This window comes from Myiozetetes cayanensis, unplaced genomic scaffold, assembly GCF_022539395.1.
Source record: "Myiozetetes cayanensis isolate MyiCay16 unplaced genomic scaffold, myiCay2020 scf3, whole genome shotgun sequence".
Lineage (NCBI taxonomy): Eukaryota > Metazoa > Chordata > Aves > Passeriformes > Tyrannidae > Myiozetetes > Myiozetetes cayanensis.
In genome coordinates this window covers 43,940,262-43,954,265 of record NW_026087521.1, presented here as the reverse complement: position 1 = coordinate 43,954,265, position 14,004 = coordinate 43,940,262, and the positions used below count along the sequence as shown (strand labels likewise).

General features: G+C 34.5%; 1 protein-coding gene across 1 annotated transcript; it reads left to right on the top strand.

The window, feature by feature from the left end:
- The first annotated feature begins 3,230 nt into the window (after positions 1-3,230).
- LUM (lumican) lies at positions 3,231-13,682 on the top strand. The gene is made up of 3 exons (XM_050324163.1): positions 3,231-3,453; positions 6,320-7,214; positions 12,648-13,682. Exons 2-3 carry the CDS (start codon positions 6,338-6,340, stop codon positions 12,800-12,802), a joined length of 1,032 nt encoding a protein of 343 aa, XP_050180120.1. The 5' UTR covers positions 3,231-3,453; positions 6,320-6,337; the 3' UTR covers positions 12,803-13,682.
- The last annotated feature ends 322 nt before the right edge of the window (positions 13,683-14,004 follow it).

The following is a 14,004-nucleotide window of genomic DNA, read 5'->3' as shown; positions in this document are numbered from 1 at the left end:
ACTCTTAATGTTTGGCACCTGAATCTGTTGGTTCTGAGTATCAGATGTGTGCACAGGTTTAAGATGAAAACAAAGGAGTTGGATTGGATAATATCTATTAGGTTTTGGTAACTTGAGTCTTTTGGGAAAAAGGGGATTAAAAGCAAATAGGTTGGGAGTCACTTTCATTTATGCAGAAGTGCATAGAAGTTATGAAGAAGACAGTTTTATAAGAGAGAAAAGCTAGAGAGGATATCACTGATGAGCAAAGAGACAAAACAGTAACACTGTAACCTGACAATATTTGAAGGTTAGATCTTGCTCACTGAAAATTAATACACTTGCAGTGAATTTTTCTTTCAGATTCTTTCATTACAACCTACCAGACTTCTTGACCATCTCCAGACACAAAAATATGAATTAAAGAAAAGGAGCTTTGTATCACATAAAATAAATATTTCTGTTCATGTATCACAAGCCAAAGAAAATCAGAGAAGAATAGGTCTTGATCATATTTCCCACCAAAGAAGAATGAATAAATAAGGAATAAGAAGAAAATTAATTTTGAAGAAAATAAACTAGAGCAAAGGATTTTGCAATATGACCCGACATGATCATCATAACCAGTTCACAACTTGGATGTCATAGATGAATTTATGCATTATTTTTCATATTCCTTGAAAATTAGTTAGACTATGTTCACAGGCTGTTTAATGACTTCTGAGAGTTATTAAAAAAAACCCAACCAAAACACGAAATAGGGTCAGAGAAAAAGAAATCACCCACACACACTCCAACCCTTTGTTGCAGAAGAAGCCATACCTCCATTTACTGAGGTTTTGTACCAACCTGCTCTCCCCAAACAAGGTTTACAATGTAAGAGCATCATGAATCAGAACAATAAGATTAAGAAAGCAGAAAAATTATGCTAAATGGACAGTATTAAATAACAGAGTGGAGAGATGGTAAAAATCTTATTAAAGAAAGGGGAAAAATTATTGGTTTATATCTTAACCTTGGAAGGTGTATGATTATTCATCTTGACTGTGCAATTTCTATAGTTAATTTTAAACAGTCAGTAAGGCAGGAGTTATATGAATGAACAAGTCTCAGATGAATTTTATGTGACCCAAGCTTTTACCATATGTTAATTGAAAAATACCACCACATTTGCTTAAGAAGATTTTTTTATACAAGTTATAAAGATATGCATGTTTTGTATTTCTGTTAATAGAATGAGAAGAAGGTTTACAGTGGATGTATAGAAATCAGAGTAACAAAAAACTGGTGCATAAATACAGCTGTGTCAAAAACATATTAAGCCTGGATTATCCTGTACTTGCAGACAATTTACAGTTCTATTTGTACTGCAAATGTAAAACTATATCTATTACTGAAAGCTCAAAATATGTATCAATTTATCATAAAATTGAGCTTTTCCTTCAAAACAAATCTATAAATGTAAAAACCACAACTATTACCTTTCCCATGATTTTTAAAATTCTCTTTACAAACATTATGCTCCATTACTCAGCTCAATGTACTTTCTTTCACAGAGAAAACCTCAGTATTGCCTTGAAGGGTACCTCTTTCTGTATTAAACTGTTTTCTTTATTCCAACTGATCTTTTGCTGAGTGCTCCTTCTTGCTGCCCCGTTCTCAGTCAAGTCTACAGTTTAGGTTTTCCTTGGTCAACTAAAACTAATGGAGTAGTGTTCAAATAAATATTATTCTGTGCGTGAGAAACTCCATCTGGTCTCTGTTTGTCCACATGCAGAACAACAGCAGCTTTTTCTACTTCTACATTTCTAGCCCTGATACCATGCACAGATTAATTCTTAACACTTAGATTAATTCACTGTTGTAGTCCCACTTCTTCACATGCACCATTCAAATAGTACTGTAGTTACGATCTGTCACCAACATATTTCCCAGTATGTAAAGGGTTCTCCTACACCAGGGAAATGGGCATGATGTCAGAACATCAAAAGCACCACATTCACTCCCCGTAAGCTGCGCTGGTACTAGGTACTCTGTCTTGAGCAAATTTGTTTGCTAATTGTGGTATTGCAGAAGCACAGAGGTCTGTAATTGTTTGGTGCCTCTCCTGTTCTCAGGGAAGGGCATTGGCCTTTCTCTGCTCCCGGAAATCTTCACTGGTGTGGAGAGTGAGATGCATCAATGGTAGATTTTGGAGGAAACTCACATCCAAGTTCCTCTTCTTTCGGAAGCTGCTGGGGTTCTCAGCCCAGCCGCATTCTGTACCATAACTTTTCATAAAGATAGTGAGTTGGCAACAGAAAAAAACCCTAACTTCTATGCTGACCAATTACAGTCAAATGCAATTAAACAAGCAAGTCACTTTAAAATGCCTTGTGCATTTTAAACATGAATAAACATATGCAAACATATGCACATTTCACATTTTCCCCTATCCAACTTTTTTTTAAAAAAGATTGTTCCCATAAAAAGGGAAGACATACACCTTTTAGAGATAAGGAAAGGTTCTTATGGAAGTTTTTACACCCACTTTAAATAGTTGCTGTCTTAGTGCAGTATTTTTCGACACTGCCTGGTGAAAATAACATGTCATCCAAGCCTTAAGATGAATTCTTGAACTACATCCATGGAATAAGAAACAGACAACATAAAGCTGAGTAGTTCCAGATTCTGAAAAGCAGGAGAAAGCTGTAAGTGCAAAAATGAACAACTGTATGAAAGGAGTTTACAGTAACTGCTGAAAAACCATTCCTGGGATGTGTTTTTATTAAACAAACATACATTCAACCACCAACGAAAATCTCCAGACCAAATAAATTCCAATGATTTGTAGAAGAATCTTTTAACTCAGTATGTAGTGTGGAAAATGTTATGAATGGAAGATAACGCTGCATTTTTGCATCTGATCCTTATATTAAAGTTTCTATTAAGGCTATTTTACTGTGGTCATAAGATAGTTAAAGAAAAAGGCAGAAAAATGAATGAGTCACTTGGCTGAAGAAGCCCAGCAGCATTGAGGTCTGAGTGCTATGTGTTAGCTCATGTCTAGCAGTATAAAATAAGTTGGAAAACAAAAGCCTGTTTGCAATTTGTTTTACAATCTAAAATGTTTTCCCTCTAAAATACAAAAATTACTGTATAAGCCTATGGATTATAAACTTTCTCAGGTTTGTGAAATATCATTCAGTCATCCTCCAGGAATAACAGATGGGTTGTCCTTGTACGAAATATGGTGTCCACCTGCACTTCATTAGAGAGCTGCATTTTTGTACATGCGACACCACAAGATCACCATGATGACATAGCAGCTTCAGAGAACAGCGTGACTAGGGCTTTTTTTTCTTTTCCCCTCTTGTAACACAGAGGATCTGGCAGACTTTTACCTCCTGACACTGTTCAGAGCATATATTGGTCAATACAGTCCCTTATTGCATCTGCTCTGGGAATTAAGGAAAGCAGCTTCAAGGCAGTAAGGTAAGTGCTGCTGCATGTTTTTACTGTAATGTTCAGCTATTTAAATGTAGCTGCAATGGGAACAAGAAAACATGACAGGATAAGTTTGCCAATTTGTAAACTGAGCACAAATCAGCAGTTGCTTAGTGAATTCGCTTTCTTGGTTTCCTTAAAACAACTTCACATATTTTGTAGATCAGTGTTGCATCTTTTTGCAGTCTGTTTCATTCTATTTCAGAACAAGAGTGGATATACAGTGCAAAGAAATTTTTAAGAGTATTCACTGTATATTTTTTCATTCATAATCTGTAAGTAAGAGCTCCATAAACTCCATTTGTTAAAACAATTTGCTTAATTCTACAAAAAACATGGTATCCTGATATTTATATAATTAATCATATAAACAATGAGAGGAAAACTATGGGCATTTTGAATTTTTTAGTTAATTTTAAGGTAAATTTTAACTATACTGTTGAAACTTTTAAAAAGTATAATCTTTTTCAAACTGTGTAAGAAGTTATGCTACAGAATTAAAGCTACTTGACTTATAATTTTATATTTATTTTGTTTCACTACAACTTTACAATTAAGGTAGTATAGAAAAAACCAAAAATAGTCTGAATAGTATGTCTACTCTAATTTATTGAGCATTTTTCCAACATCATGGATTTACATTTAGTATGATTTGACAAGTTTCCTGAGCTGCTTCATAAACATTTTCACAGGTATTTTACAATATAACTGCTTAGAACAAACACAGGCAATTATTTCAAGCATGCTTATGTTGTAAGATAAGTGTCTAAGAATGCATTCTGATTTTATCTTTTGGATTCATGTTATTCAGTGCAACAAACAAGCACAAGTACATGATCTATTAACCTTTTACAATTCTGACAGACAAATTTTTAGATACCTGAATGAGAAATTCATTAATAAAACAAGTCAAAACCACTATTTATGTACTTTGTTATTTTATACCACAAACATGCTCATATGCTCTTGAACCACAGAACTGTAACATACATTCTAAAATGTTATTGATAAATTAATTCAAAACACTTGTTATTTTAATCCCTTCCAGGGATCTTCAGAGCAGTTAAACTTTGTTCACTATTCAAAGGACTGTCAGATTATGATATCAATAATGAAACTTAACATTACAAACAAAATTTGAAACTAGAAGAGCAGTAGAATTTGAATTTATGGTGCCATTTTATCTTTAAGGCTATAAAATTACCTAGACGTGTAAAAAATACCACTGTAAGGTCAAAGAATGTAGTCCTAGAAGTTCACTACACTCTTTTATACTTTGAATACAGAAGCACTTTGTGTCCCTTCTGTAATGTTTAGTACCTGAATAGGACCAAATTATGAGCTGAATTGTGTTACTGCAGGCTTTGCTTTCATACCAGTTGTATTTGTTGATACCAACAGGGGACTGAAGGTTGAGTTTGCATGTTCTCATGCAGTAATGAAGAACAAATAAAGGAAATTACACTGATAACTAATATTTAAATGATTATCCTGGGATTTGTTATTGGGTAAATGTGATGGAACCAACACCATGGAAAAAATATGCAATCATATTCCTTATTCAGGGGCTAGCTTACTCCACTGGAAGATTGCCCAGATCTGAGATCAGTGTCTGGTGGTCTGTTTGTAGGCTTCACATACTTTCTGAAATTACTTGAGAACAAAAAGGTTTTAAGGATTTTCCTAATCCTCTCGCTCTCTGAACAGTAGCTAAGTACATGGAACCTTATCTTTTACTGGTGAAAATCAAGGCAAACTCATTGACTCTATTGATTCTTGACCTACTTTACCAGCAAAATATTTATCTAGGTAGTAAGAAATATAAACAAGATACTAATCTTCACAGATTAATCAGCAACTTGTGGAGTACTTGATGACGAAGATATGGTCTTAAAAAGTAAGGTGAGGCCATTCATACTGAATCACAGCAAAATATCCCCAAGGACATTGAATGTCCCATTGCTGTATGTGAACTGTAAGCCTATGTGAAGTCAGTGTTTCATTGTTTGATTTAGAATGGACACACAATGTAATCAACATATATGTTATATAGAGAATTTTTAAGGACATTATCCCTATCTGAAAGTCAGTTGATTTGGATTCACTGTAGATTCATATTTGATAGAGCATCCTTCTGCATACATATGCAATATGGGTTGTTTGGTATGTCCAAGATATTATGCTATATATTTCTATTAATTTGTTCTTTAGACAAGTATAAAACTTAGTGGGTCATGCTTTACTGCACACATTCCATGAGAAAAAGATATTGCAAGCTATACATATCTTAAAAACATATAATACAGCAGATCATTACTGTCAGTTTGTAACTTCCTTGTCTCTTTCAAACTTAAGTCAAATAACCACATGTTTAGACATGAGGCAATTCAGTACATTAGGAATGCTCAAAAGAATTTAAATGGTGGAACTGGTTCTGGGCATGGCCTTCAGCAAAACTAACAATTCTTCTGTGTTAAGTTTAAACAACTTGGGCTTTATCATCTCTCTAGAAACTTAATGAATGCAGAAAGATGTAAAGAACGTTTTACTTACAACAACAGAATGGCCTGCAGTTTTGCATTACAAAGGCAGATTATAATAAGACAGAGGTAGTAAGCTTATAGTAGCAACAATGTAAAACTAACAAACCAATATCTTTTTTCTTAATTTATAGCTTTAAACAAGAAGCCTCATTATTTTAAAATTATAATTAATTTTTAACTACAATAACTTTAAATATAATTGTACTTTAATTATAATATTAAAATTATAATTTGTGTGGTAAAATTTTGAATATTGCTGAAAGAGACAAAAAATTAAAGTTGTAACTTTTTTATTCCCTTTCACTATACAGGGACAAGACATTAGAAAGATGATTTTAGACTCCCTACCTGTCGTGCTGTTACTGATTAATGGCATTTTTTGCCAATATGACTATGGTCCTGGAGATGATTATGGTTATGATCCTTTTGGGCCATCCGCAGCAGTCTGTGCCCCAGAATGTAATTGTCCTTTAAGCTACCCTTCTGCCATGTATTGTGACAATCTTAAGCTGAAAACCATTCCGATTGTACCAAGTGGAATAAAATATCTTTATCTTCGAAACAATATGATTGAAGGAATTGAGGAGAACACATTCGATAATGTAACAGACCTACAGTGGCTGATCCTAGATCACAACCATTTGGAAAATTCCAAAATTAAGGGAAGAGTCTTCTCTAAACTAAAGAATCTGAAGAAACTTCACATTAACTACAACAATTTGACTGAAGCTGTTGGACCACTCCCCAAAACTCTAGATGACCTGCAGTTAAGTCACAACAAGATCACAAAAGTCAACCCTGGTGCACTTGAGGGGCTGATGAATCTGACTGTCATTCACCTCCAGAACAACCAGCTGAAAGCAGATTCCATTTCTGGGGCTTTTAAAGGCCTGAATTCACTTTTGTATCTTGACTTAAGCTTCAATCAACTTACAAAGCTACCAACAGGACTGCCTCACTCCTTACTCATGCTGTATTTTGACAATAATCAGATTTCCAATGTTCCTGATGAGTACTTCCAAGGTTTCAAAACCCTGCAATATTTACGTTTATCCCACAATAAATTAACAGATTCTGGAATACCAGGTAATGTCTTCAATATCACATCACTGGTTGAGTTGGATCTCTCCTTCAATCAACTGAAGAGCATTCCAATTGTCAGTGAGAACCTTGAAAACTTCTACCTCCAAGTCAACAAAATTAACAGTGAGTTAAATTTGCACATTTTCACCAATGTTAACCCCAGACTAGACACTGATGGTCAATGCAAGTATCTGAAATGATAGATGAACCACTTTGAAAGAAATGGTACTAGTTAGACTGTTAACACACTGACATTTATTTGACTGTTATCCATGTTAATGTTAAAAGACAGACATTTATCTAATAGCAATTCAAAATATCCTTAAAGAGAGAAATTTCTGTTTTCATACTAATGTGGAAATTATTGTTTAAATTTTAATCTCATGTAAATTGTAGTAACTACATAGAAACCAATGGAGTTTTCTTATACAACTGAGGAAAAATCTGCAAAAAAGTTTGATTAGTGCAAAAGATGTTCAGAATGCTTAAATCAACAAGAAGAGACAGATGTCAGCTAAGGGTATGCATAACCTTTCAGGAAGCTGGTAGTGAAAATACTGGAGGAATGGGAGAGAGAGAAAACAATAAATTCATAAGGTATCAGGTACAAGACACAGTGAAAAAGATACAACAAAGAAACTGCTTTGCTTTCCTTCCTTGTCTCCTGCAGTATCCCTCCAAACCTATTTTGAAATCCAAAGAGCTGTCCCTGTTCTTTCTTTTCATTCCCATTTCACACATCATGTGATCAAGTGGCAAGCTTGTCTCCATTCGTTCATGATTTGGAAAAGTGTTCCTTCTGAAGTCAATTAACATCACACTTTGCATGAGATTACAGAGGTTTCTACTAAGGCAGGGCTTTTACAAGGCTGTCCTATTCCTGGGTCCACAAGGAGGTGTTGCGGACCTGGAGAGATCTCGTCATCATGTCAGAAGCTCTCTATCTGCAAACCTGCCAGTGGTGGTCCTCGATGGAGAGGGAGATCTGTCCAACATACCAGCTTTTGTATAAAGCTTTTGTAATACTTTATATTTACTATATTTCACATTTTCCTCAAGGTTATGGTGGTTTTCTTTTCTAGTGCATCTCAGTTCCAAGTCTTGATGAAGGAAAACAACGAGTTAATACTTCCTACCTAAGGCACTGCAGCAACCTGTGGAACTCCGTCTGATACTCTGTCACTCCTAAAACAGCTAACAATGATGATTTTTAGTTTCTCATGAGATATATGAGCTAATTTTCCCTATGTATGTACTAAGCTTGCCTGATTTTCACATTTCCAGGGACTTTCAAGCCAGGGACTAAAACAGCAATTTAACTTTGCAAGGAAAACTATACTGCCAGGGGGATGGTGTGAGGGGTGATTGTGCACCAGCTACTGCTGCACTGTCATTGCTATCTTATGGACTGATGCAAGAAAATTCTGATTTACTTTGTTTTTTCTTTACCATAAAATATAGCAGACTTCAATAATCAATTTTCTTGACCATCTAAGTTCACAGGCATGGTACTGACTTCCCTAAGATGTTGATTGACAATGTGGGATAAAAATTAGTGAGAAATGATCATTACAGTTTTTAATTACAGTACTTAATGAAGTACCAGATACAGCCCAATCAAAGCCTTTGGATTTCACTATTCACTACACCTGACCTACAGCTGTGAGTGTTTAGTCTTCTGGAAAATTGAGTTGATTGATCTTTAAGCCTTAAACAAATGACCACTTTCTTTGTTTAATAAATTATTATAATTTGACAGTGATTTGTATAAGAATGATCATAAAAAAGACCAGCTTCCTTTCCATATCATGGCCCATGGTACACATATGCTGTGAAACATGTTTGTGTAAGGAGTAATGATAATTCCCCCTGAAATGCACAAAAGGTGTAATCTTTCAGATTACCCTTACATAGTTCAAAGTTCTCATTATATTGAAACCTAACATAGATATATTTCTCCATAGTTCCTAATTTGTTAGGGCTCCCTTTTCCCCAGGTACCTTAGGGCTAGAATCAACATTTATACTTGTCTATTGAATGTAAGTGTCAAATATATATTTCATCCAGTGTACTTGATGCTAGTTAGACCTCCAAGCTAGCATAGGACCATGGAAGATTTATAAAATCCTTTGCTTTCTCCATACCTCAAACCTAACAGCAGTGGTTAGCTACCACGCTTTAAGATGCCATTATTATTATATACACACATTGTGCATGCACACAAACAGACTCACACACCCTTGTAGGATGGAAAAATATGAGAATCAAAGAGGTTCAGTGATACAGGAAGAAGGTCTTAAGATGGACTTCTCCATATTACATTTGTACCTGTAAAGGATTAAGGAGAGAATTGTTGCTCCCACATGAAACCCCTGCAAACAAATGCCATGTAAATGGAGTATAAAAGGGGAAGCGTGAAAATGTTCCAGAGGATAGTTAAGGGGAGCTGTATATTCTGCTCCAGTCTATTAACTGGATCAGAAACTGTACCACAATTGCACTTATTATAAACAGAGTTAGTTGTGGAGGTGCTTGATGGTCCTTTTTGCGGCTCACTCAATCAAACAATCGCCTGCTCCTACTTTGTTTTTTTTCTCCCACACATTTCAGGTAGTTTGTTAGAATATCAGAATTTCTTATGACAACAGAGACTTTTAGTGAGCACATAATTGTTCGGATGCAAATCCAATTTTCATCCAACCCTTCTTATTCTCTCAGTGTCCATCTTATGCAGGAATTCTGTGTTGGGAAAATATCTGGGAAAAATTCCAGGTACACTGCCCCTGATCTTGGTTATAAATTCAGGAAGACATTTTAACACCTGCAACATGAATAAATGTAAAAAATGAGGAAGTAAGCTACAGAGATATTTTATACAACAGTGCTCTGATCTCATTGATTGCAGTTCCCATTCAGATCATACAGGTAACAGCACATCAAGTGCACTCACAAGACCTTTTAGCTTATTTTATGCTAGTGAAGACTGCAATTAAGACCCAAACATTTTTAATACACTTCTAACAACTGACAATTATATGAACTGGATAAAAAATTAATACCCAAATTCAAACAGTGGAGCAAAGTCCCATTGAAGTCCATGACAGAGTTCCTTTGACTTCTGTGAGGACTAGATTGTCGTCCATTGCCATGTAGTTTCAGGACCATAAATAGTCAACATAGATGAGTATTTTGGTAACAGATTTTGTGGTTTATAGGAATGAAGCTAATGTCCTTTAAGTAGTTAAACACCTACCCAACTTGTATAAGCATAACTTCTTTGCAATCAAACATTAGTATATATGTTCAAAAGTAACAATATGGAACAAAAAAAACCCAACCAAGCAAGTAAATTTATAAAGTTTTTTAATATCTGCCTTTAACAAAAATATGCTTACCATGTCATTCCTGAATGTCAAGAAAAAATCTGTATTAGAACTCATGTTTATTTTAAACCTTATAAATTAAACCCAAGCTCTCTGTAGAAAACTGGATCTAAAGAGTTAACAGTATAGCCAAGAAAATGAATTAAAAGTTTCAGGAACTTAGGTTTCCATTCAGTAAAATTCCACACAGAAATAATCCTATAAACATCTCTCAGTTTATATGATCTTTAGTCATAAGAATCACCAGTTCATTTCTGCTGGTACATTCTGAATCAGAAGAGTATCAGAATTGTTCTGAGGTCTTAAAATTTTACTATATTATGCTGCAGATTGTTCAAAAGATGTTTTTCATCTTTTACCCTTCCAAAAGAAGGTTGTACACTAAACAAAATATAAGAAATTGTTTTGATTTGCTTTAATCAAATTGGTGATCATGATCTGATATTTGAATTATAAATCCTTAATCCCTACTCAATACAATTTATTTTATGAAAGATACATGAGTCTTTATCCATTCTTAACATCATATCTCTGTTCAAAAATTTACCTAAGCTTTCATGCTTTAAAGAGCTGCCTTTACATTTGTACTTAGTTTACAAAAGCCCAGTTTCATCAGTGACAAAAGATTATTGTAATGCCAACTCTGGAAGAATCCAATGTTAATCCAGAACTTAATGTGGAGGTATGAAAGCTGCTTTTTTCACTTCCTATGGTACTACAACATGAAATAGGTCATCACATTTTCTTAGATGAGTTAAATAACCACGTAGAAAAGAAACATAATGTGGTGTTTTCAAAAGTCCACAAACTACATATGATTGGTAGTTAAAATGGCATCCAATGTTGAGAATGCTACTTGATTTCTCAGAAATTATGAGAGATAGTCTTTTGCAACTTAAAAGCAACTGAAAATATGAAATCTGTCTGCATACTGATATCATCATCATCATGATGGCTAGGTTTCGTGAACGAAGATTTGAGAAGGGCTCTACCCATGTTTGCTACAAGCGCGCTGATGGCTAAAAAGGCCAATGCGAGCATACTGACATACAGGCTCATTAAAGGAGTCCCTTCATCCCTTTAAAATATTTTCTGTGTGAATTCGCCTGATGTCAGTGGCCTGAAGAGGAACCAGTCTCTTAGACTGCTTCTTTAGTAGTCATGGAGCTTTTCATTAGACTAATTACCTGTCTGACTCAAAGGAAACACAGGTGAGAGTGAAAGACCAGCTTTTCAGAATTGCACAGTGTGGTTTGCAGGGGATTTACTCACACACATTCTCTCTTGAGGCTAGGTCTTTGCATGAAAGAGACCTATAAAATGTGTGTGCCTGTGCTTATGTATACTGAGCAGAGAACTTCAGTGATTCATCTAATTTCTAGCTTTTGGTTAATACTGATGAAAGTTTACAAGACAGATTTATATTCAAGATCTGTTTGGTGTTATACGAACCAAATAATACTACAACTAAATAGAGATATATAATGATATATAAATTATAATAAATATAAATATTTTATAAGTATTTTTTACATTTATACTCATCTTTTAATCCTGATTTGGAAAAGTTCAATGACACAATTTAAATGTAAAGCTCTTTTCCAACCTTAGACCCAAATTTCATTTTGAAAGCCGCAAATCAAAATGGCAGATGTAAAATACATACAAAATACAGATGCACTTATTGGACTGCCTGTTCTTAAGGGTAAGGTAACCATATCATGGTTTCAGTTTTTTCAGAAACTTTTTACTTCCTTCAATATCTTATGTAATATTGTTTTACCCTTCACTCATAATGTACCCAACATGACTGATTCTTCCCTCTATATCTCCAGTTTTACAAGAGAGTAATTTTTCCTTTTATCTAAATACCAGATTGGACTTCTATATAAAATCTGAAGTATGAAAGTCAAATGGGTACCTGGAGCACTTGGCATTTGAAAAACTCTGAACCTCTCACAGCTAATGCAAAGAACCTCTCCCAACACAAGTCTGTCAAATTCCAGTAAACTCATCAGAATGTGAATCACTGTATATGCAAAATATTAAAAATAGTATAATAAATGAAGGGCAAAATTCCCAACTAAAATTTAAAAAATCAGGAAAAAAATGGTTTTATCCTACCTGTACTAATTATTCATGTTTTCTCTTGTTCCTGTTCTGCTTGCTTCAGAGTTCCCATTGAGCAGCTTCTGTAAGGTAGTTGGACCAACAACCTATTCCAAGATCACACATTTGCGCCTGGATGGAAACAATCTCACTCGGGCTGACCTGCCACAGGAGATGTACAACTGTCTTCGGGTGGCTGCTGAGATTTCACTGGAGTGAGATACCTGGGATTATCCAATTCCCTTCTAAGGGTCGTAATTACAGGAATAACACACCATGATAGTGCTTTAAAATTAAGATATGCCTTAAAAGAAGTGTCAATCCGCATATTATCCATTCTGTTTGTTAATATTTAGCATGCACTTGTTGACCTTAAGGAAATGTGTGCTTATTTTTACAAATGTTTGTATTTAGAAAGCACAGGAATGACCAGATATAGTGCAAAATATGCTTTCATCTGGCTAGACGAGTGAAAAACACTCAGAGAAATCTGTGTCCATGCATGCAGTACATGTCAGCTCGTTCCAGGCTTACATGGAAGTCATGTGAGTGTCATCATGGGTTATACTGAAAACTATGGGCTGGTCTGTGTAAATACAAGATTCCTCTTCAACATTATTAATTATCATACCTTTTGTATGTTGCTATCAATGATAAGGGAAAAAATGATTTAACAATCTAAGAAAATTTTAAATGTATGAAAATATGTTTTCAGAGCCTATGACATTATTAAATTAATGGAATATGTGAAAGATAACGAGCTAAAAAAACCCAACAAAACAACACAAGCTAAAAAATTGTTTACCTTTTTTTGTCATAATTTCATTTCACTTTCATGGTAAGATTATTATCCTTTACTGGTATAGTTTTTATTTCAAAATAAATCATATATACAAATATTTTTATTCAATTAATTGCATGCTACTCTTAACCAGTTTGTAGGAAATAAAACATATCAAATAATGTTCTTGTGTCCATATCTTGTCAACTATGTTTCTTTCTTTTATACAATGAAAAAAAATCAGGTTGAGACAAGATAATCTAAGCTATTCTATTATTATTAAGATTTATTGTAAGGTAAAATAAACTGTTTTCTCTACTTTGAAGTTTCAATGTGTTCTAAATGGAATTTAACATGCTCTACTGCACTTGTGTTGGCTAGTAAGTTGATGCCTTATGAAGTTTGCAGTATGGGAATCGTGGTACCATGAAAAAAAATACAAATTAATGTTTCAGTATAGTCAAAAGAACAATGAAATCTCTCAGAAATCACAGACAGTGAGTAAAATGCAGCTACACATGGTAGAGACATGGTAGTATATTCTACCCGGGAATGAACAGTCCAAATGTTGTCAGCATCTTGGAACACACTAAAATAAATGTGTAGTAGCTGAGAGCTGTAAGTGGCTTCCTTGCAAGAA